This window comes from Dermacentor andersoni, chromosome 1 (assembly GCF_023375885.2).
Source record: "Dermacentor andersoni chromosome 1, qqDerAnde1_hic_scaffold, whole genome shotgun sequence".
Taxonomy (NCBI): Eukaryota; Metazoa; Arthropoda; class Arachnida; order Ixodida; family Ixodidae; genus Dermacentor; species Dermacentor andersoni.
This window is the reverse complement of record NC_092814.1, coordinates 377,752,499-377,776,867: the sequence shown is the minus strand read 5'-3', so window position 1 is coordinate 377,776,867 and position 24,369 is coordinate 377,752,499. Positions and strand designations below refer to the sequence as shown.

The 24,369-nt window shown below is 45.5% G+C and overlaps 1 protein-coding gene across 2 annotated transcripts in view; it reads right to left on the bottom strand.

The window, feature by feature from the left end:
• The window catches only part of park (E3 ubiquitin-protein ligase parkin), a 250,664-nt gene that overhangs the window by 49,566 nt on the left and 176,729 nt on the right, over positions 1 to 24,369 (bottom strand). For both annotated transcript variants that reach the window (XM_055064887.2, XM_050168283.3), the window contains one exon: positions 17,965 to 18,051. In XM_055064887.2, coding sequence (XP_054920862.2) covers positions 17,965 to 18,051 — 87 coding nt within the window. The remainder of the gene's footprint in view (positions 1 to 17,964; positions 18,052 to 24,369) is intronic.

Here is a 24,369-nt window from a genome sequence, read left to right as displayed (position 1 = left end):
ACTGTAGTTGGCACATGCCTGCCCCTCAACCACAGTCCCACACAAGCTCGAGGAAACAAGGAACAACCACATGTACACTCAGAAAGACTTCATTACGATTGCAACTAACACTTTGAGGAGGTCAGCTATACTTTACATCATTGAAAGTTCCCTTGAAGAGAATAATATGCTAGATAAAGATGGACTTCCAAATTACCAGCTGGGGTAAAGGCAATTGTGGCCCACTGGCATGGCAAAAACATGGTTGACTAACCACGTGCAGGGAAACGGGAAAGGTAGCAAAACTTTCCGCCCTTGCCGCTTGGTGGTGACCAAAGACACTCGGGCAATGTTGTAGGGATCTCACATGACATGCCTTGTAGTGCTGATAGTGCTGCCGTCCAGTTGCAGCCACCATTGCAGTGGAACCTGTCTTTTAATAAGTTTAACATGGTCGATGTACGTCTTTCTTTGTCATGTCTTATCCTGACCAGACGGGCTTCCGTCGAACTCTCGATTATGTATCTTATAGAGTCCATCGTGTCATGCATTCCAGACAGACGGACGGATTTCCCAGGGAAGTAGCTCTCGAATACTTATGCTTGAAAACAGTGCTGCGCTTCGGTGCACAAAGTTATCAGTAACTGCAATATCAAACAGCTTTATCAATGTGTACTGGCGATGTGAAGTTCCACACTTTGTATAAAGAGACGCATGGTGGGTGTGCCAACAGTTATTAGAACAGCGTCTTCTATTCAACTCTTGTTTCCGACGGCGGCCACCATGTAACACCCATAGCAGGGTTCGAGGCTATCTTACACGTGCTCCTGTGTTCCCGCGCATATTGCTCACGGTAGTACATGTAGTTGGATTCTGTTCATTGGGCGTAACCGTTGACGGCAACTGCAGAGTCGGTCTGCCTCTCGGAACTACTCGGCTACACTCGTAACAAGTGGCGACAAAGGAAAAGGTATTCAAGTTTCTCATTCAAGTTTCTTCAAGTGCATCGTCCTTCATGTGCATCGTCTTTCAAGTGTGTCATTAAATGCCCACTTATACGCAAGTGAGTTCGTCGTTCGTCAAGTGAATTCAACGCAACAGAACTTCGTTATGCCAACGTTCGGCAACCTCGAAGCATTCGATGGAGAAGACGGACATGTGTGACCCTGCTACGCTGAACGCCTTGAAGCCTTCTTCATCACCAATGACAATGCAGCAGAAAAAAAGAAGTCAGTCTTTTTTAGTTGCTGTGGGCAGAAGATGTATGCTTTCTTGTGGGATCTCGTCAAACCCGCCTAGCCGCAAAACAAAACTTTGCAAGAAATTATTTCCATTCTGGGTGACCATTACTGCCCCCAGACATCTGCTGCTTTTCAGTGTTTTAGGTTCAACACGTGCGTTCACGTGGAGGGCGAGTCCGTCAGTCTCTTCGTGGCATCACTCAAAAGTCTCTCGGAATATAGCAACTTTGGAATTGAGCTTGGAAATATGTTGAAGGACCGTATCATGTGCGGTCTCAACGACACAGCTGCGCAGACGAGGCTGCTCGAGAAAGCAGTCTTTACGTACAAAGACACCGTGAAAACTAGCTACAGTTGCCATGGAAGCTGTAAAGAAAGATGCTGGTGAGATAGTCAGTTCCAGCCAGGCACGTACCCAAGGGGGGGGCCCGGGGGAGGGGGGGGGGCGCCCCCCCCCGAAATTAGGCGTAGCAGGCCAAGGCACCACTTCTTACACATTCCTAAAGCGTCGACAAATCAATCTACTCAGCGGCCAACATTTTGCTGCCTTTTACAGCGAAAGCAGTGTATGACTAACTTCCATAGTTTTTTTCGGCGTCCGTTAACAGAAAAAATCATTATGTGGGCCGATCCTGGTGATAGTGCAGAAAGGGTCCAAGATCAATGGCACATACCCCTGTGGACTCTGGAACCTATACCGCGTCCTTCGGAATCTTCAGGATGGGCCCACATATGGGGAGTGCTTAACGCCTGCTTCACCTCCACCGCGGTTTGGCCCGGCATTGCACTACCTTCGGGATGGACCCACATGAGGGGAGCGCTTAACGCCTGCTTCACCCCCGCCGCGGGCGGGCCTGGTATTGGAATATGTTCGGGATCGGCCTACGTATGAGGAGTTCTTAATGCCTGCTTCCCCTCCACCGTGGGTTGGCCCGGCATTGCACTACCTTCGGGATGGACGCACGTGAGGAGAGCGCTTAACACCTGCTTCACCCCCGTCGCGGGTGGGCCCGGTATTGGAAAATGTTGGGGATCGGCCTACATATGAGGAGTTCTTAATGCCTGCTTCATCTCCACTGCGGGTCGGCCCGGCATTGCACTACCTTCAGGATGGACCCACGTGTGGGGAGTGCTTAACGCCTGCTTCACCCCCGCCGCGGGTGGGCCCGGTATTGCAATATCTTCGGGATCGGCCCACGTACGCGGGTTTCTTAACGCCTGCTTCTGCTCCGCCGCGGGTCGGTCCGATATTGCACTATCTTCAGGCCGACCCGCAGCGGATGTGAAACACTTTGCTTTTCGTTTGAGAGCTTTGACTGTCGTCAGCTTTCGCTGCCATTCCATCTTCACGGAGTAGAATAGTTGTCAATTTTTTCACTCCTTTTGGATGGTGGTAGTTATAGGCATCTCCTGGGGTGTGGAGGCCAGTTATGGCATTGATTCGGTGCCCGCGCAATCAACTCAAAATGAATTCAGTTGTCACCATCTATTGCAGCAGGCAGGGCGTAGTTGATTGTTCTAATTATAATATTTTAATTTATTTATAATGCCCAACACAATTTTTATGTCATCACGCGCATCCCTGTTGCTTCGTTAGTTCAACGTTCTTTGTTTAGACTGATCCAGCGCCAGGAAAGGGATTCGGTTCATAGTCGCCTGGTCTGTATGCTCGTGGAACGAGTTGTGGCCGGAGAAAACGCCAGTTGCGTTTAACTTTTCTTTTTGCTTCATTATTTCCTCGAGTGACAGCTCGCCATGACGCTGGCAGATCCTCGGAACCATATATCCGCGATATGGGTTAGATAAGGTGGAAAATAAAATATTGCGAAACAGCGTCGATCATCAGACCCTGCAATAATACTTAAACCCATAAGCAATATGACTGTCACCCGTTACCTTGTCTGGTTTTTCCCTTATTATACAGCACTTTTCGTGCAAAAGTGGCAACTGGAAACAAGAGTTGCAAGGAGATGAGAAATTAAGCGTTCTAATAAGCGAGAAAGCCAAGGCAACAGCCAAACAGGGAGGAAAAACGAAAATTGTTTGTGAAAATATTTATGAATCAACATCTTCTTATTTAAAAAGGAAGTAGAGAAAACGCCACTAGAACTGGAGAATAATTCCGTCTGTTTCGAATGACGCTTCTACAATTATCAAGCGAGCCGCCTGACGTAGCCACTTCCCTGCTATCTTAATGGGGGGGGGGAGGGAGTTCTAACCTTCGGCGGTGTGCTCAGTACGTCTAGAACCACAGCGTCCTGTGCTCTACGCAGTTGTACGGGACTAGTGACCACGCATCGTTACGCAACTTCCCAAATAACAACACGAGTCGGTTTTGCTACTTGGTAGAGCAGTAAACGAGGGATGCAAAAGAAATGTGACCGTTCCGCAAATATACATTTCTCTAAAATTCTTCCAGAGCTAAATAAAAAAACGTTACTAGAAATCTTTATTTTGCACTTTCGCTTGTTAACTTGTTCTTGGCAAGGTTCTTACTGCGCATCTTTCATGCACAAGTCCATTTGATGTGGTTCTTTGTTTGCCAAATAAAGAAGAGGTGTATCTCACAGGCGTACCTGTGAAGTACACATTATTTCAATTATTTTTTTTGCGGCTTTACGCGTCTTTATGGCAAATGGTGGGCATCATTCACATTTGTACTAGTAAAAGTACCCTCCACCTCATTTGCGTAGAAAAGTTACCTAGGGTTGGGCCACCCCCTGAAAAAAAAATCCTGCGTATGTGCCTGGTTCCAGCAGAAGTTTACTTCCTGTGCATAAAGTTGTGGTGTCAAATGGGCGTGTCTCATGCTACAACTGCGGTGGGAACACCTTGTGACCGAGTGCAAGCACATCCACGACCGAGTGCAAGCATTATGTACAACTACTGCCGAAAGCAGGGACACATTGCTAGAGTGCGCAGCTCGAAGAGGAAATACACTTCATCACAGAAGGGCAAGTCTACAAAACTACATGGCTCCGTGGCTCCAGCTCATAAAACTTCAAGTGGAACCCACCAAGTCGACACTGTTGACAACAACGCACCTGCCAATGTCTTTGACATGCGGCCAGTCAACACCATCACACCTTTGCCGCCCTTCACCATGACCATCAGCGTTTGCGGCAAGCCACTCCGTATGGAGCTGGACCCCGGTGCGAATGTTGCTGCCATTTTTGCAAAAAAACGTCTTCAGGAGCTACTACCGTTAGTCACTGTCATGCCATCAGACGTGCTCCTACAGAGCTACTTGGGTGAGCTCACAGAAGTTGAAGGCAAACCACATGTCACAGTACAGTTCCACGACAGAAAAGCTGTCCTACCCTTCTTCCTGACTAGATGGAGAAGGTTCAACAACACTGCTAGGTTGCAATTGGATTTGAGAACTGGGCCCTGACATTGCTGTCTGGGAAGCAGATGTTTATGCTGTTTCTCATGTTAAGGATGTTGTTCAAGCATTTCCTAAGGTATTTGAACAGAGCCTTGGAACTCGCAGGGGCCCAAAAGCCACAATTCATGTTCCACAAGATGCGGTACCCAAGTTTTTCAAGCTACGCCCTCTACCCTTTGCCCTGAAGGATGGCGTCTCACAAGAGCTTCAGCGCCTATAGAGGAAAGGCATTCTCGAGCCAATTGCCTCATCAGCTTGGGCTGCACCTATGTTCTAGTGGCTAAGAAGAATGGCGCATCAGAATTTGTGGAGATTTCAAGATTACTGTTAATCCTGTGGCCAGTTGGAAAAGGGTTCAATTCCGAGAATTGAAGACCCTTGGGCAGGCACGTACCCAAGGCCCCCCCCCCCCCCCCCCCCGTCTCCCCGCCCACGCCACTATTTCTCCCACACATTCCTCAAGCGCCGCCAAATCAATGTTGAAACTTGACAGTTATTCGGCGGTCAACATATTGCTGCCTTTTTCATTCCTTTTGGATGGCGGTGGTTATCGGCATCTCGTGGGATGTGAAAGCCAGTTTCCTCATCGATTCGGTGCCCACGCGATTAACTCGAGATGCATTCAGCTGTCACCGTCTTTTTATCGGTCATGCGCATCGCTGTAGCTACGTTAGTTCGACCTTCTTTGTTTACACTTATCCAGGGACCAGCAAAAGGATTCGGTTCGTGGTCAGCTGGCTTGTATGCACGTGGAACGAGTTGCGGCCAGAGAAAACGCCAATTGCGTTTAACTTTTCCCTTTGCTTCATTATTTCCTCGAGTAACGGCTTGTCGCGACGCTGACAGATTCTTGGAACCATATACCCGCGATATTAGTTAGATAAGATGGAAAATAAAATAATATGAGATAGCGTCCATCATCAAACCCTGCAATAACCCTTAAACTCATAAACAATATGACTGTCACCCGTTAACTCGTCTGGTTTTTCCCTAATTGTAGAGCTCTTTTCGTGCAAAACTGCCAACTGGAAACAAGAGTCGCAAAGTGTCTAGAAATGAGGCGATCTACTAAGGGAGACAGCCAAGGCAACAGCCAAACAGGAAGGAAAGCGAAAATTAACAAATTTAACCGTTGTTTATGAAAATATTTATGGCTTAACATCTTTTTACTTAAAAAGGAAATAGAACAGAAAAAAGAAGTGGAAACAGTTCCGTGTGTTCTGAATGACGTGTCTGCAGTTATCATTCGAGTTGCCTAACGTAGCCACTTCACTGCTGTGCTTATGCAGGTGTTTTTCTAACCTTCCGTGGTGGGCGTAGAACACCTAGAATCGCAGCGTCCTGCGCCTTACGCGGTTGCACGGGACTGGCAGCCACGCCTCGTTACGTAACTTCCCAAATAACAATACGAGTCGGTTGTGGCACTTCACTTCGTAGAGCATAAACAAGGGATCCAAAAGAACTGTGATTGTTCCCCAAATATATATTTCTCTATAATTCTTCCAGAGCTAATTAAAAAAAACGCTACTATAGTCGGATACAAATTAAGTCTGCAGTGAAGCTCCGCCCACGCCCTCATAACCGCCAGCCACTGTTCCTCCGCGAGGCTGCAAATAATTCGTACTTCAACCTTTTCCTGTTTCCCAAATAAGGCGGTAACCACAAAAACAAAATTATTAGCACGTAATTTATATACCATTATCCTCGTTTGTTATAGTGGAATGGCCAAATACTCTTTCTTTATTGAACTGAAATAACATGCTTGCTTTGCTGCAACTATTTATTGTCAAGTTTAACTTCAGTTGGCAGTGAAGTATCATGAGTAAAACGGGTTGAGCAGTGAAATGAACGGTACCGCAGACTTTTGAAGAGTGAAATGCTCAGATTCCATACACTTTGTCCATGTCTGTCGCACACCTCATTGCTTCCACCGATGAAAAAACTCTTCAAGAATAGCAGACACTCCGGAGGTATCAAGTACGACGCCATTTTGAAAAGGCCGCATGGCGACGATATTATTTGCTTCCGTGATTGGCGGGCGAAGTAACACAACTCCACGCGGTTTGTGTGCCTTGGTTGCCAACTGCTGTCTTTTTTAAGTTGTATTCTACTAAAGTAATCTTTATTTTACACTTTGGCTTCTTGTTCTTGGAAGTGGTCTTCCTGCGCAAGTCCATTTGACGTAGTTCCTTGTTTGGCAAGTAAAGGAAAGGTATATCGCAAAGGCATACCTGTAAAATACACCTTATTCAGGGTGTCTACCAAGTTGACATTTCCAAATTCCCTGAGTTTTCCCGGTTTTCCCTGAGTGCCTTTGCCAAATTCCCTGAGCGACACAGAACTTTGTTTTATGTCAAGAGACGGGCTGACACCATGTCATACGATGGTGTCACTCTCTAGTAAGCATGCTAATAAATACAAAACGACTTAATCCAGCTTGAATAGTAAGGGGTGGTGTTTACTTTATTCAAAAAGAAAACAGAAGGGAGGAGCTAGTAAAATACATAGCAAAAAAAAGATATATTGGAAAAAATCCGTAAAGCTCATAGTGAGACATTCTCAAATACTAATAAAAAGGAGATGTATACAGAAGAAAATATTTTCGAAGATGAGCAGTCAAGGCGGGAGAATGCCTCTGAATTTTATAGTGACCCATCGTAAATGCATAGTAACTAATATTCATTAATTGTACAGTCAGTCGTGCTACGTTTCTTCAATAAATATATTGAATCACCCACTCAAATTACTTGCAAAGGTTAATTATTGTGCCCAAGCATTACAACAAGGGAGAAATAATCTTTTGCGATTACGACCAAAACCCCCAACTTCGCTTTCACGAAGGCATTACCCTCTTTGAAGGGACATCAAAGAGTGCAATGCCTTCATGAAAGCGGTCATTTAAAGTGATACATTTCACTGAGAAGTGGAATGGGTGTACCTTAAGAAAGCAGAATGTGCAATTTACTCAAAGCCTAATGTTCACTGTCTATTCCTTGTAACCACTACACAGTAATGACAAAAATAAGTTGCGTTCGCAAATGTTATGCCGTGACTGAAGCGGATATTACGAGATTCGTAGTTTGTTTCTCCGGTGTTCTCGGTGAGCTAAACAAGGCATCTTGCTTATTTCTAGGGGGAATTATGGGTATGGTATGGATAAGGTCTAGGCGATGCTCCAAATGGATGGGTTAAATGCGCATTTTCAAGTAGAATAGGTATGCCAGTGGTCCATAGCCTCATTGGTCTGTTTTACGAGCGATGTAAGACTTAGATGGCTGCGCTTGCATAATTACAATAACAACTGAGATAAAATTGTGCGAACATAAGGGGAAGAATACACCAAGTTTATGTGTGATGGTAATTGCGTGTTGATGAAATACAGCATCAAAAAATGGTGAACAAGTGTTTGAAATTATCACACTACTGCTATTGTCCCAAGAGAGCTTACGATACTTTATACTTTGAAGGAATAGGCAGCAATTCAAGTGGAATGTGTCGCATAGTTTTAATATTTCTGGGTTATTGTGAAGGGTTACGAATAATCATTGAACCCTCATTTTTTTGTTCTTACTTTGTCAGGCGTGACATACTAATTTCGGCTGGTGTCCTCACTGAACTAAAGAAGGCAGCTTCGTTAAGTTTGGTGACTGTAAGGGCAAATTAATGGGTGGTGCGGAGGTGAAGTTCAAAATAGATGGCTTTCGTAATAAATTACGTATGCAAGCACTCCAGCGTGTTTGAGCATGTCTGACGAGAGCGGAAGAATTGAGCCCGCTGTTCTGGCAGCACTATACAAGCCACCAATACAAAATTGTGAGAAAATTGGTGGTGCCCAATGCAAACTTCCAGTTCGAAGTGGTTGGATCAAATACAGCCTTTGTAAAATTTTCTTATTCAAGCATAATAGCGTGTGATATGGCCGCTATCAACTATGCTTCCCAGTGTCTGTAGCTGTAGTTTACAACAGGTTCATATTTTGTGGAAAGTGGAGGGGGCCATTGTAACTGCAATGTATGACAATTTTTACATTCCTGGCCCGGTTGAAAGCGTAAATAATAATGAGCCGTCATTTTTCTTTCCTTACTTTAATGCGTCATAACAACTTCTCTCTTTGTTTCAGCGATGTCCTTCATGAACTAAACAATACATTTTGTTTATATTTGGCGAAAATAAAGGCAAAATTTAAAGATAGAGATGTAATTATGATATTTTTAGTATATTACGCATGTAAGCTATTCATAGCTTTATGAATGTGTGTTGCGAACAAAGAATTTGTCCAATTGCCCTGGAATAACTGTGAACTTAACCGATATCAAATCTAGTGGAAATTGAGTGGTGGGAAGGGTGGGGAGGGGGGGGGGGGCATTATAAAGCACTAAAGCATTGCATACCCTCCTCAGCAGTTGTAGTGGTGGTTTTTAACAGCTTCGCTGGACGTCCACTGTCGCAGGGCCGGGATGGCAAGTCCATTTTTTTTTGTGCGTGAATATTGCAAGTAATTTATGTTGATTGTACGTCATTGCATATAACCTCGACAGTACTATTACCTAAACTAGAGATACATTTATGTTGTAGACTTAAGCAGCAAGTACAATTCTTTGTTGAATTATTAAAATTATTTGTAGGAAATGTGCCTTTTTATGTATGCTGTACTGCTGTTACTGGGTGGGATCCGAGACCACTGTGGGTGCACTCATTGCCTTTTGCCCCTGTATCATCTTGAGATGTTATATAGTTGCAAGACATAAATGCAAATTCAGCTCATTTTTCGGGCCCTCATGGTTCACCAAATGTGATTGATAAATACGTCCCTGTTGGTTAAATATACATATAACAGAAGCATTTCCAGGCTATTTCACTTACTGTAATAGTAATTGGCAATATATATATATATATATATACACAGAGAGTGAAAGATCAGACCGTCTGCGATTTGCCCTCCCCCCCCCCCCCCCCCACACACACACACTCTAGAAATAGTTGGTACGCCACTGCATGTCTTTTACTGCCGCAGCACATCAGAAAAAGCTCTGAAGGCCTGCCTTATTATTATGCATATCGGTGCTCATCCTGTGCCAGGAGGCAGCAGGCGCACGCGTGTTTAATTAAGGGATACATGCTGTGTCCCGTGACAATTGCCCCTTCTCACGCTTGTTGAGCTTCACCGCAATAATTTGCGCACGCTTCACCGCGTAATATTGCTGTTGTGAGGCGAAGCTGACTTTCAGCAACCGGCATTGTGCAACGCGTCGTGCTTTCCGAGCTTCGAAGCCAATCGCGAGGACCACAAAGGCGGAGTCGGTGCCATTGCTGACAGCGGCGAATTTTTCAATGAAAAACACGGCACAGAACGGCAAGAAGCTTAATAGCGAACGCAGAAGCAGCTAAGCTTAGCGTTGCTGCGGTGGTGCCTATGGCTGCCAGCGGATCTGCATGCGAGTGCGCCGGTTCGAGGAGCGACGAGGTAATCAAAACGGCGGCGGTGGTGGTTTTATTAATGCCGTTTCGGACCTGCCATGTCGGCAAAATGTCCGGAAACTCGGATGGCGAAATGTTCTTGCATCCGAAATTTCAGACGTTATTATACATAGGCTCTATGGGGTACGTGGTGGTGCCGCGAAGCCGTCCGAATTATCGGGCCGTCCGGAAAATCGGTCGTTGACTAAACACTGGCCACTCCTCCTACTCGAGCCAGCTTTACCGCGACTTTCTTTCCCTTTCAACAAAATTACAGCTAATTTTCCCTGATAGAAGCGCAAATTCCCTGAGTTTTCCCTGAGTTTTTCCAGACTATTGAAAATCCCTGAGAATTCCCGGTTTTCCCGGTTTTCCCGGTTGGTAGACACCCTGTACAGGGTGTCTACCAAGTTGACATTTCCAAATTCCCTGAGTTTTCCAGGTTTTCCCTGAGCACCTTTGCGAAATTCCCAGAATGAGCCAGAACTTTGCTTTATGTCAAGACAGGCTGACACCATGTTGCTCGATGCTGTCAGTCTCTTGTAAGCATGTTGAAAAAAAAAAAAAGACTTAATCCAGTTTGAATAGTAAGGAGTAATACCTATTTTATTTAAAAAGAAAAGAGAAAGAAGTGGATAGTAAAATGCACAGCGGAAAAAATGGTAAAACCCATTCTGAATCAAGTCGAACATTTTCAAATACGAATGAAAAGGAGATGCATAGATGCGTAAATATTTTTGAACATGAGCTATTTCTATCAACTGATAGCAAACTCATCGGTATGAGTCCTGAACTTTGTCACAACTAAGATTCTCTCTCAGCAGCTGGAAAGTGAACCTCAACTGTCCTGACATACTCTCAGCTCATACACAACATCTCAGTGTTGGATTTCACTGCTTTAAAGAGTTTATTTTGGTTTGAATGAGGGACACCTGCACCTTGGCGTCAGCCAACACTTTGTTTTTTGAGCACAAGCTCCTTCAAAGAGGAGGCGGCACGCTTCCTTTCCCGTTAATTCCTCAGTGCATCGGTCCTTCCTGCTCTCATCCTCCTTCTGACACACGTTCACCCCATGGATCATTTGAAGCATCCTCTTGGTCAGTTGTACAGTCAACGTCCGATTTCTCGAACTCCCTAGGGGCCGCAAAAACATCCGAAAAATCGGGCAGCCCGAAAAAAATTAATGCATATATTTAACTGCCCTTAAGGACTAAAATTGCCACAGGCACATCCAAGAAAGCTCTTAAGGCCTGCCAGTACACTTATTAGGCATATCGGCGCTCGTACCGTGACTGTGCCCGCGTGTATAATTAAGGAATACATACTGTGTCCCGTGACAATTGCCCCTTCCCACGCTTGTTATCATTCACGACGTGACACTGCTGTACTAAGGCAAAGCTAACTTCTGAGGACTGGCATTACGCAACGCGCTGTGCTCTGCGAGCTTCGAAACCAATCGCGAGGATTACAAAGGCGGAGTCGGTGCCATTGCTGACAGCGGCGAATTCTTTCAATGAAAAACACAGCACCGCATGGCAAGAAACTTAATAGTGAACGTAGAAGCAGCTAGGCCTAACGTTGCCGCGGTGGTGGCTACGGCTGCCAGCAGATCTGCGTGCGTGAGTGCCGGTTCGAGGCGGCGAGATAATCAAAATGGCAGTGGTGGAGGCTTTGATTAATGCCATTTCAGACCTGCAGTCAGGGCAATATACATCGACTATATGGAGTATGTGGTGGTGCTACAAAGCCGTGCGAATTATCAGGCATGTTCGAAAAATCGGGCGTCTGGAAAATCGGTAGTTAACTATTCTGTGCCGATGACACGACGTCAATGAGGATTCGTTGCAATTCCTGTTACTGGAGCCAGCATTAACACGACTTTCGTTCCCTTTCAATAAAGTGCCGATGACATGACGTCAATGAGGATTCGTTGCAATTCCTGTTACTGGAGCCAGCATTAACACGACTTTCGTTCCGAGAAATCAGGGCTCTTCATGGATTTTTTAACATGCGACGGGGCTGGGTGGAACTGCAGCATGTGGAAAATTTTCGGCTTAAGTGGGAAGCTCAAAAAGACAGTGTGCGAAGTAAAGCACCCAGTGGATCCAAGCCAGTATTTGCATTTTTTGTCAGATTTCCCCCACCTGGTGAAATGTGTGTGTAACGCAGTAACCTCGAAAGGGCTCTTAACACCAGATGGTCGAGTTAGCAACAAATATGTAAAGAAGGCCTGCAAATGCGACACTTCAAGTTCAGTGACACTCAGGGCAATGCCGCACGTTACCATGGCTGTTTGCCAGCCTAATGGCTTCAAAAAAATGCGGGTGAACTTCGCATTCACCTTCTTCAGTGATGAAGTTTTAAGGGGCCTGTATGTCTACAACAGCCAAGTGAAACACTGCTATGGCAGCGGCTGTACCAAGGCTACTTCTGCATTTGTCTCTATGATGAGAGACCTCATCGATGCCATGACATCGAGATACTCAAAGCGAGGTTTAAGACCAGACAGTAAAGAAGTAGCAAGCATGAAACGCTTTCTGGAGTTTTTAGCAACCTGGGAAAAAGCTGTGCCTAAGCAGGATGGGTTCCTGAGCGAATCAACAGCCGAAGGACTCCATGTTACTCTTACCAGCACGCTTTCCATCCTGCTCTATATCACGAAAACCCTGGGGTTTAAGTACTTGATGACTTCTCGTTTGTGCCAAGAGGCACTTGAAAACCTCTTCGGGAGACTGAGGCAAATGTCTGGCTCCAACGACTACCCTACACCGACACAATTTTTGTTATCTCTAAATTGCCTCAGTTTTTACAGCTTAGCGCAGTCACCCTCCAGTGACAACATTCCTTCAGCAGTTCTGAGCAGCCTTCTAAGTCCGGGCACTAACACTAATCCCATGAAACTACAGAATAAGCTGGATGAGCTCCTAGATGTGGGGCGTCTCAACGAAGTTCATGAAATGATTGTGGCATGTGAAGTACTCCCTGACCATGCTGAAATCGTTGGACACAAAAGTGACTCCTGGATCACTTAGTACTTCAGTGGCTTTGTGGCCCGAAAGATGTTGAAAAAGTGCAGCAAATGTAGCAGGCTGTTGCTTTACACAGAGGACTCGAGCTTGCTGCCGGCAGAGTCATGCCTCACACATTACATAGATAGAGGTGGCCTCCTGTACCCGTCTGAGTCACAAGCAGACCTGGTCAAAGCTATGCAGGATGCTTCACCTATTGCTTCAGTTTCAACAAGTTGAAAACTGATAGCATCATGGACCTCATCTCTTGCCTGTCTGTGAAGAGGTTAAATGTGGTCAGTTGTGAGCAGCACAAAGTGGAAGTGACGAATCAAATCATTCGCTTCTTCACACTGACAAGGATGCATTTTCTTGTAGCTGGAGAAAATGCGTCTAACCAAAAAAGAGAGAAAAGATGAAGTTCTTGAAGTTGAGACGTACTACTTAACTTTCATAACATTAACACAGCCAACCAGGTTTTCTTTTTTTATGTTATTGTACATTACCCCCATTGTGTCGTCTGTTGTGACTCTTTACTAATGTCTTATTCACATTGTTACAAAGGTTCCACAAGCAAATTTGATATCACAATCTGGCTGTGGTTGACATAGGTAGAAATCAATTTTCGTAAACTGGATTATGACTGCATCTGTGTTTGCCAATCAAATCTCAATGCCACGTGTGTGTGCCCATTTTGGCATTGAATATTGACTGTTCCTCTTACTTGCCTTATTTACTTCCTTTAGAGGAGTTTTGTACAACTTGCAGTTCTCCCCTACGTTGATGCATATTTTCTGTTTTTCTTTTGATGGTGTTCTTGACGTTCAATTCTAAGAATGTGTCAAAATAAATGTCTTGCTTATTAAAGCTTGTACGAAATAGACCTTGCTTTTCGATGTGCAAGTCGTCAAAATAAACCATTCAAGTATGGTTGCTGCTGCTTCTACCTGAATTGAGACGTCATGGAGATCACTGCAGCATCAAAGCAAAAACTGCACGGACAATGTTTTGGTGACAAGCTCACGGCAAGTCATTTGATTCGCTATCTTCCAGCGCTTCGGGGTGCCAGCGACGCATGCAGCTAATATACAGGGAAGCAAGTTCAAACATAGTTTTCAGTGCCAATACACGCTTTGCAGAGAGCCATCAGAAAGGTGTGCCAACTAGCTTTTGTTGTAATCCACACAGTATCGTGAAATAGCTGCAACAGAAAGTGGCTGCTATGCGCGCGTGCGTGGGGGGCATCTCGGAACCGACAGCAGCACCAGCATATCTGGATGAATTCTCGCTCCCTCTCCGGCACACCGATGCTGACACCTCTTCTTCTAGCCAACATAAAACAGGCAGCTGCCGCTGTAACAGTGTGGGACACCAAAACAAAAATGGCGGCTGGCGGAGCAAGCTGAACGCGCAGAATGCGATTTTTTTCTTTTCGTGAGTACATTACACACAGTGAAAGTTTCTTTCGTATCAGTAATGAATAATATTGTTAATATTGGCAAGTCAGCGGCAATAACGTAGCCATGTCCACTTTGAGGGGACAGAAACAGAGATGGGCATGCTTAGCTGCCAGTGACACAGAAACACATGGCAGGTATGCTGCGGAAACTGCGGCATTTGTCTTTACTATCCTAATACGGCACGTTTTCGCTAAGGGTGGGTGAATATCTTAGCTGTGTTACAAGCGTCAACGTATGAATAGGCTACGCTTCTAACGTATCAGTGTAAACGTGGCTACTATTGTTGCCGCTCGCGATTTGTTGCATGCCCACGAGTACAAACGAGAAGAATCGAAAGACGCCTTTTTTGTTGTTGCTGTTGTTCACCACAACCATTAAAAAGCCTACAAATAATAAAGCCAAGGCAAGTTTGGTTGCAGCTTTCTTTTTTCATGGAAGTGTGGAAAGTGATGAAAGGAATAAAATGGAGTATCTGCTTAAGAATGTTTGGTGCATGCAGACCGCTTGGTATGTCTTGAAGAGTCGTTCGCGTAGCATTCGATAGCGTTCGACAGATGGTAAGCGCGATCATCATTAGCTAGACTTGGCACACGACATATCGTTGCGGCAAGTTCGGGGTGCGATCATTACACGGGAAAGAAGAAAAAAATCGAATTTTGACGACAAAATTCAGGGGTGCCCTAACCGGTGGCCCTAACCGAGAATTGACACGTCATGCAACATGAAATCTCTACAAAAAGGGTTTCACAAATACACTACTGATACACCTTGCACATGCTTTCTCGTGACAACACTAGAAAATATAATGCAGACAAAGTCCCAACATCTGCGCCTGCCGCAATTCCCTCTTCATAAGCCTACAATACATTGAAGCTAGCTGATACAGATCTTGGAAACGTATTCGGGGAACCAAATCCGCGAATACATGTTGGCACTACATACTCGATAACACTACAAATGTAGAACTTGTATGTTCAAGAACTTCTCCACAGCAACTTACGAGGGCACTGCCAAAACGGGCTTTCTTTGAGGATGCGAAATTTCCGCACAGAAGGTACAGAGAAAAATGACGGGAAGGTTTTTTGTTTACAGTATTCACACAAAGAATCGTACTTATCGGCGACAAGGTAGCCTTGCTGCCTGCGGGATTATCTTACTGAGCTATGCCGAATGCTCGGTTGTGGTAGTCGGAAGTTCACATCGCCCCCTCTGTTTCTTTTTGTTTTTTTTTACATTCTCCAGTGCACTACATTTGCAGGCTTGGAGCGACGCCTGACGCCGGCGAAAGATGCCGAGAGCGAGTGGGGCTATACTAATCCAGGTACAACCAAATTAGGAAGGCCCACAAGCTTGAACAAAGACACTCCCTGACCAGAACAGGAATTGGCCTCCCTGGTGCAGTATTTGGCCACAACCTCCCTAATGACATCTTCAATTAACCAATGGCCCTCAGTCCCCAGCGGCTGCGGAGCACCTGACCAAGGCGGCAGTCAGACTTTCAACGCAGCAGAGGGTGCTAAGAATCTCTGGATCCAGACAGGCCGCCAATGGAAACTGACCCTTGCAACGTTTAACACCCAAACCCTCTCGAGTAAGGCTAGCTTAGCAGGAATCTTCGAAGAACTATCAGACATTGTTTGGGATATTATCGGCCTTAGTGAGATTAGAAGGACTGGTGAGGCTTACACATTGCTGAATAACGGCCAAGTCCTTTTCTATAGAGGTCTGCCAGATAAGAAGCAATACGGGGCAGAATTCCTAATCCATAAAGATATAGCGGGCAACATTGATGAATTCTACAGCATTAACGAGAGGGTAGCTCTAGTCGTAATCAAACTTAATAAGAGGTATAGATTAAAGGTAGTACAAACCTACGCTCCAACGTCCAGTCACGACGATGAGGAAGTAGATCAGTTTTATGAAGATGTTGAATTAGTGATGAGAAAAGTGCAAGCTCAATATATTGCAGTAATGGGCGACTTCAATGCAAAAGTGGGAAAAAAGCAGGTGGTGAGCAGGAAATTGGCAACTACGGTGTCGATTCTAGAAACGCTAGAGGAGAGATGCTGGTAGAATTCACTTTAAGTGTACAATTCAAATGACGCTCAGTAAGACCAACATTTTTTTTTTGCATGATATGTTTTGATAATGCATTTCTTGGGACATACTAGATACCCACAATTTTAAATAATGAAATCAGAGAGGTTAGAGTTCCTGGCTGGTGCATTCGACATGGATTTGACAATTACATCACTATCACCTACCCCAGTTTAGCGACCATACTACATTAGCAGGTGCATCTTTGCGAGAAGTTCATGGAGTACGTCCATGGCTCTCCAACTGTGAACATGGGGAACATGCAGGCATAGGCCACCCGTAACACTTGTGGGGATGCGCGACTCTCACGCGTCCCCTGATATGTTGGTTTTCCCGCACGGCTCGCGTGGCCTGGTGCTCGCGGCGGTCGGAGTGGTTGAGGGGCAGTACGAAAGATGGCGCGAGTGTTGCGCTGCTAACGCCGCTGACAGGCGGGGTTACTGGGGCGCCGAAAGACAAGGCGCTTCCTTTTTGGTTCGGGACAGCAAGCAGTGCGGACGTGCCGTGCCGCGCGTGCGCCGATCCATGCTTCTGCGAGACCGTCTCGCGTGGCCGCCTTCGAGCGCGCCACTGTTCGCGTGACCGTACGCGAGAACGACTAGGCGTTGGGATCCAGCATGGGGCGAACATATTCGCTCGCTATCCGGTCGCGGTGAGTCGGACTTCTAGATTTGTCGCGCGCCCATCGGCATGTTTTGTGGGTAGCAACTCGGCTAGCAGGCATTGATCTATGAAAGGTGCAATAAACGCCCTTGTGATTGTTTGCACTACTGTGTTGTCGTTCCTTTGTCCCAAGAGCACGGAGGAGAACCCCACACACTGTACAGTTCTGATGTAACCCAACTGAGAAGCAAGGCAAGTTGGTGTAGCTTTCTCAGTGCAGGTCTACCTTCTGCAGTCAGCCAGTTGTTCTGCGCACCTAACAGAGGCAGCAACCCCACTTCACCCAGGTTATGCAAATGCTCTGTCACATTTACTTGAGTGTGCGGTGAATGCCAGAAGCATATTCTGATACGTATGACTATCAGAGGCACACCTTTTGGTGCAATATGCATCTAACTCTGGCCTTTACGCTGGCAATCTTTTTGACGTAGGCAAGAAATTTTCCCAGATGGTTTCCAGTGGCCACCTAACTACACAGGTGAGCCTATGCTGAATTTCTCTAATAAAGACGACGAGCTTCATGCCGCTGAGCAGGTACGTGTGTTCACCCAGGCTTGGAGGTCATCTTTACTTTCTAAACTCAGGCAGTCACGTTACTCTGAGTTTTGAGTGTTTGTCCAGCTTGTCCGGTTCGCCATACTTAATACCTATTCGCAAGAAGGACCACTTACGGCTGGTTCTTCACCACGTTCTCTGCTGCTGCTGCTGCTGCAGGGCCCTAAGTGATGTCCCTGGAGGCACTGCCGGCAAAACACAAACTGCACAGAGAGAGAACACATCAGCTATTACCACACCTCTTCCCACAGTTCCACCACAGACTGACATATAACATTACAAGGCGCTGCACACAAGGGGCACATTGCACACAAGAAATTACAATAAATTAAGTGGCTTCCTTAACTCTTTCATGCACAGAAGCTTATTTCGCTAGTAAAACTGGATTTTTTAAAATTGTGAACATCTGGTAAGAAAATGCTGTTCTCACTAGGAAGAAAAGTTGGGTCACTTTTTAGTCACAGAGAATGAAGTAGTCACCTGAGGAGACCACCATGCACGAAGGGTCCAGTAGTCGCCTTTTTTTGTGGAAGCCAGCCAAACAGTTCTTATTTCCTAGCAAATACAAGAGGCATGGTGTGTCTCGCACATCCATGTCCTCCTCGTTGGTCGGGCTTTTGTACAGCACACCTTGGTAAAGTACACCTTTTCAGCTAGTGCTTGCATTCAAGTACAGTTAAACCTCAATATAACGAAGTTAGTAAAATCTGAAATTTGCGTCGTTATATCGAAACTTCATTGTATTCAAATTCAATCTTTTATGCAAATAAGTACAGTCACCAATTGATTTTTCTTGCACACAAAGGAGCCAAGGAATTTTCTGAATTATCGGGCAATCAAAAAAAGCAAGTTTGAATGAGAAAACAATCCCTTTTCCTGAATTTGGGAGTCGGCGACGAATTATAAGGTTTCATGCCACGTCGACAGTACCTTCACATCAGCGGCACGAATCACGTGAAGCCAGCCACGCTTTCGCGTGCACTCCGCCCCCGTGGCTGATAGTGCCGCCTGCACTGGGATGACGCTATCATAAAAAGCGCCGGCAGCGGGGAGCGAAAGCTTAGTCTGCCTGTCGCTCTAACAAGTCACTGAAACTCAAGATTATGCAAACTTCAATGCTAAATGCGTGGAAAGAATGCTTACATGATGCCACGCTGTCTTGGCACGCACACTCTTTCCACATGTGGCAGATTACCTTTAAAGCAGTGTGCACGACTGCGCGTGCACTCCGCCGCACTTACAGCCATGCGCAGACATGGCCAAGATGTGCCAGAAATCGCGAGCATGCCAATTTCACCCCTACCCCGTGCCCCTCGCATGCGCTTGATCACGTTACCGCGAGCTCACTCCCCTCCTGTTTCCCTCTGCTAGCGTGAGAAGAGGACGACACTCGTGAAGCCACCTTTTTGTCTCACCCTCGCATTCTTTCACACATACTTAAAGTACAAAGTGTGCGGGGCGCGATAGGATCTTATCGCCCTTGGACTTTATACAGAGCATGATGCGGCTCCACTTTGGCGGTCCCTCTTGACGAGCTGCGTGCTATTTGAGGGATGCATCTGCAAGCAGCCACTTGTAATTCAGTCATTTTGCCATCTGCGTCTGCGGAAGCTTCCATTTATTGTCTCAGCATTCCTTGGCGGTGGAAGCAAAATTGTGTTATAACGAAATCGCATAAAGACACAACTCGTTATATTGATGTTCTAAATATATGGTTCTATGAACAAGAGGTTATGAAAAGTTAAATACTTCGTTATATTGAGAATTTCGTTATATTGAAGTTCATTATATCGAGGTTTAACTGTATATGTATTGTAGTGTTTACATAAAGTTTTGATTTAATTATCTGTGCTGCCTTCATGATGGAGTCTCAGAAAAGAACACATTTGTTTGTTTATTTATTTAAAATCTCTTACAGGCCCAAAGGGCATTGAGTAAGGGGAGTTTAGTTACTACAATGAAAGTACAAGCAAACTAGTAAAAAACAGGGTTACTAAGCAAGTGAACATCGAAACATAAAGCAACAAAGTAAATTTCAAAATTCAAAACAAGGTTCCAAAGCAAGTGAACAAAAAAAAAAAATGTGACACAACAAAATACATTTGCGAAATAAGCACTAAAAGAGTGTTTCAGTGCAAGTGAAGACGAAAATGCAAGAAATCACAAAATTAACAAATTATGAACTTAAACGACTGATCCATGATACAACGCTATTGCAAAAAATTCACCTCAAGCTTGTGACAAAACGTATTCAGAGACAATATATCAGATATCAGAGGCGATATATATCAGTAAATATTGATATCGATATCAATATATATAAATATCAGAGGCAATATCATTGGGAAGATCATTCCACATGCAGATGGCTTGTGGAAGTGCAGATGTGTTAAAAACATTCGTGTTACCAAAGATGCATGCAAAGCTGATGTGATTATGTAGCCTGCGTGACGTGAAAATTCAAGATGTAACAAGGCTATTTTATTGCTGTAAACGTACTTGTGAAACAGGCATTGGAGCGACATTTGATGGCGAACGGCAAATGGTTGAAGGGAATGATCGAGTTTAAGCTGAGTCACACTTGGATGATGGTCATAGTTCCATGAAATGTAACAGGCAGCTCTGTTCTCAACTGCTTCAAGCATGTTGGTAATTATAATATAGATAATATGCCAAATAGATTAGGCATATTCAAATTGTGGGCGGACGAAAGTTAGATAGGATAATTTGCAAATATTAGAGGAATAATGACGGAGGTTGCGGTGTAAATACCGAAATGTTTTTTAGGCTTTCGCACAGGCAGCAGAGATGTGATCAGAGGCCTGGTGTAAGGTAGATGCCAAGGGATTTATAAGATGATGTCTAGGGCAGCTTGTCTCCTTGTATGTGGTCGGAAAAATTAGAAACACTTACGTTCAAAGAAATAATTTTGCATTTGTTTGTATTTAGGGTCTTGAGCCAGGTGTTACACCAGTTGGAGATAATGTTAAGATCATCTTGAAGGATCAGGCGGTCGTCGGGACAATTTATTGGTGTCACTGACCTCGGGGCCGTGTGGATGTTGGGAGAGATGGAGTCGGGAGACGCAGGCGAGCACAGCAAACAGATTTTAATTTACCCTGGCCAACTCGAAATAGAAAAGTCAAAACTCGAAACGGAAAGGTCACAACTCAATTGGCAAAAAATAAAACTCCACACTTGCATAGCCAAAAGAATGTCCTTATCCTTGCCTACATGCGTCCTTAGTGTGTTTCACGTGAAATTCTGGCAACCCTGGCCTATGGCTGCAGGCTAACAAAAAGGAACACTCTTACAAAGTTTCGTTGTCGCACGTAACTCCAAGTGCGATGTGCGTCGGCTCTTGATCTCAGTCGGTGCTCCTGCTGACTTGCAAGCTTTGTCATCGTGGCATCGACCGGCCAGCTCCTTCATCTCAGATGTCGGTGACGTGGCACTCCGGCCTTCCTGGTTAGGCCTACCGCCGGGCTCCGCCGCTACTTCTCCGAGTGCCGACGAGAAGCCCCGGGGACTACCATTCGTGCTGGTCTGCCGAAGGGGCATCCAATTCCTGGAGTACCCGGCAGCGCTGTGGGAGGCTGCAGCAGGTCCAGGGAGCCTCGCTCGAACGTCGCCGAGGTCGACCACCACACCCTGGATAGCCAGCGTCACGGGCCAGTCTGAACCTCCATGGCTCCCATCGCCAGTGCGAAGCTGGCGCTCCAACCTTCTTGGCCCAGAGCCACATAGATAATCCCAGCTTGGCGCCGCTTCTCCCCCGATCACACCTCGGGTCACGCGCATTGAGGGCTCGTGCTGTTCGGACCGGTCGGCGCACATCGTCCTCTTTTCTTTTTGTGCCCCATGCCTCTTACATGACAATTGGTCTGTATAACATGTAGTCATTGGCAAAGATTCTAATACTTGATGATATGTCATTTGGCAGGTCATTTATTTAGATGAAGAAAAGAAGCGGGCTTAGAACGCTGCCCTGTGGAATGCCAGAAGAGACATAAGAGTGAGAGGAGGAATTATTAACCGTCGTTAACTGCTTGCGAAGGGAAAGAAAATTCCAAAGCCACGATAAAGTGAGGTAATCTAATCGAAGGGCAAATAGTTTAGAAAGAGGCAGCAATGAGCAACATGATCAAAAGCTTTGCTGAAATCAAGTAAGATGGAATCGGTCTGTAGGCCATTGCTCACGTTGGAATGAAGGTTAGTAGTGAATTACAGTACAGTCGAACCCGACTCTAATTAACCTTTTTACATCGAATTATCCTGTATATCGAACAATTTCGAAACACAATATAGTTACAATGAGTATATATAGCAAAAATTATGCTTACATCAACAAAAATAGCAGCGGCTCCCGATATATTGAATGTTAAACTGCGAGAAAGTGCCCCCGGAAGTTGGCTTTCCCTCGTGGCAGCAGGGAAGCCTGGCAATGCAGCTCTGTCCACCTGCTCTGCCTACCATGATCACGCCGCACTGTGTGAGCCATCGACATCCCCCCTGCAAAAAAAGGATCCTGGCCCGCCCGCAGAGCTCGCTCAGGGAGCCAATCAGAGGCTCTTGTGCCCTCGTTGTGCAAGATGGTGGAAGTGCGAGTGGTCTCGCTGCTTTTCTGGTGCATTGCGTTTGTGCCTCGTGGGCCTTCTCCCTCAGTGCTGCCGTGCTGGCTCGCACGAAGCAACAAAATTTACCTTTCGCCGTGAAGCTCGAATTCGTGAATCAAGTTGAACGCGGTGAGAAGTCGGATGTTGCCGCAGCTTGCAAGATCCCGAGGAGCACTCTCAGCACGATCTTGAAGGAAGAATAAGGGGAAGATTAGGGCTAAAGCGGACAAACTTGCGACCCGGTGCCCGTGGCGCCCGACGCGTATGCACGGCAACGTCGAGGCGGCCGTGTGCAAGTGGTTCATTCGAAATTGCTTCAGACATGTTGGCTTCCACGTGTCCTTTGATGAGCTTGAAAATTCTGATGAGTGCGACAAAGCCGTTGCCAGTGTCGACAAATTTTGGAGCGAGCTGTCAGAATTTGCAGAAGCCGTTGACGGATAACGGTCGATGAGTCTATGAGTGTGGATGATGGTGTCACGACCATGGGAGAGCCCGAAAACGAAGACTACATTGCCGACATCATACTGAGCACAAGTGATAGTGGGCACAATGAGGAAAGCAATGACGATCCTTTGCCGACATCATCCGAGGCAATCAGTGCACTCGCACTAGTCCGGCGCTTCTGTGCGAATGTGGAAGTTTGCGGCCTCAGCTGCTCCAACTCTTTAAACAATGTGGAGAAGTGCATGCGTCGCAGGCAGCGAAATTGCCCAAGCATAAGAAACTACTGGACTATTTCATACAAAACTAAGCTAGTTTCATTAAGGTATGTGCTTTTTCATCAGGTAGGTTCAGGTATACTTTTCATTAGGTATGTGCTTTTATGACGCCCAATTCTTTAGTGGGTTTATATCGAATTATGCCCTATATCGAACTGATAGACTTTTTTTTTTCGAGTTTGATATAACCGGGTTCGACTATAGCCGTGTTTTGCATGACATGCCCTTCCTGAATCTGTGCTGGTTTGGAAGAAGAAGAAACTTTATTGAAGAAAGGTCCGGCAGTTTTTGTTGTGGTGGCCTCGGGTGGCGGCTCGAAGGTTGTAAAGAATTTTTTAGTCTCCAGGTGATTGTAGATGTGGGAGGCGATTATATACTCAAGAAGTTTACAGCAGATGCATGTGAATGATATCAGATGGTAATTTTCAGGTAAATTTTTATTTTTGGAGTGACTGCTGAGATGCGACATAATATGGTGCTGGATATGAAAAGGACTGAATTAAGACGGCAAGCTGGGCGAGTTGGTGATTGAACATGTTCCTATGGGTGGGCAGCGCAACCCGGATGAAGGACGAGAGGAAGTACACAATACGAGCGCAGACTAACAACTGGTTTATTATTTCAAGCAACGAACTATAATATACAGAAAATGTAAACACGTGTAAGTGACCTTTACAAGGGTGTTAGCCTATCTTGCCATTCAAAAAATCAGTTTCTTTATCCTGCAGAGTGATAGAAGTCTGGCTGACGCATGCGCCTGAGTTCACATGCATGAAGTAGGCCTCTACAATCTCGTGGTTAATTTGATGCATATTTTTATACAATATTTCCGTTTGTTCAAACAAGGGGTTTACATGAGCAAACTCTACAATGCGCAGCCAGATTAGAACCTGTTTCATTCCTGATCGCACCTTGGTGCTGCCTAAGGCGGATGTTAAGGCAGCGTCCCATCTGCCCAAAGTACATTTTATCGCACGAAAATGGAATGACGTAGACCACTCCCACAGAGCATGCCACAAGCTGCCCCAAGTGTTTGATGCGGCATGTAGCTTTGGACACCTGTTTAGGTCTATTGACAAGATTGCAAATCTTGTTTAAGGAGTTCTTTGCTGAAAAGATTACTTGAACACCATATTTCATGGCTGTCTTTTTTAACCCATGCCACATTTGATGTACATAAGGG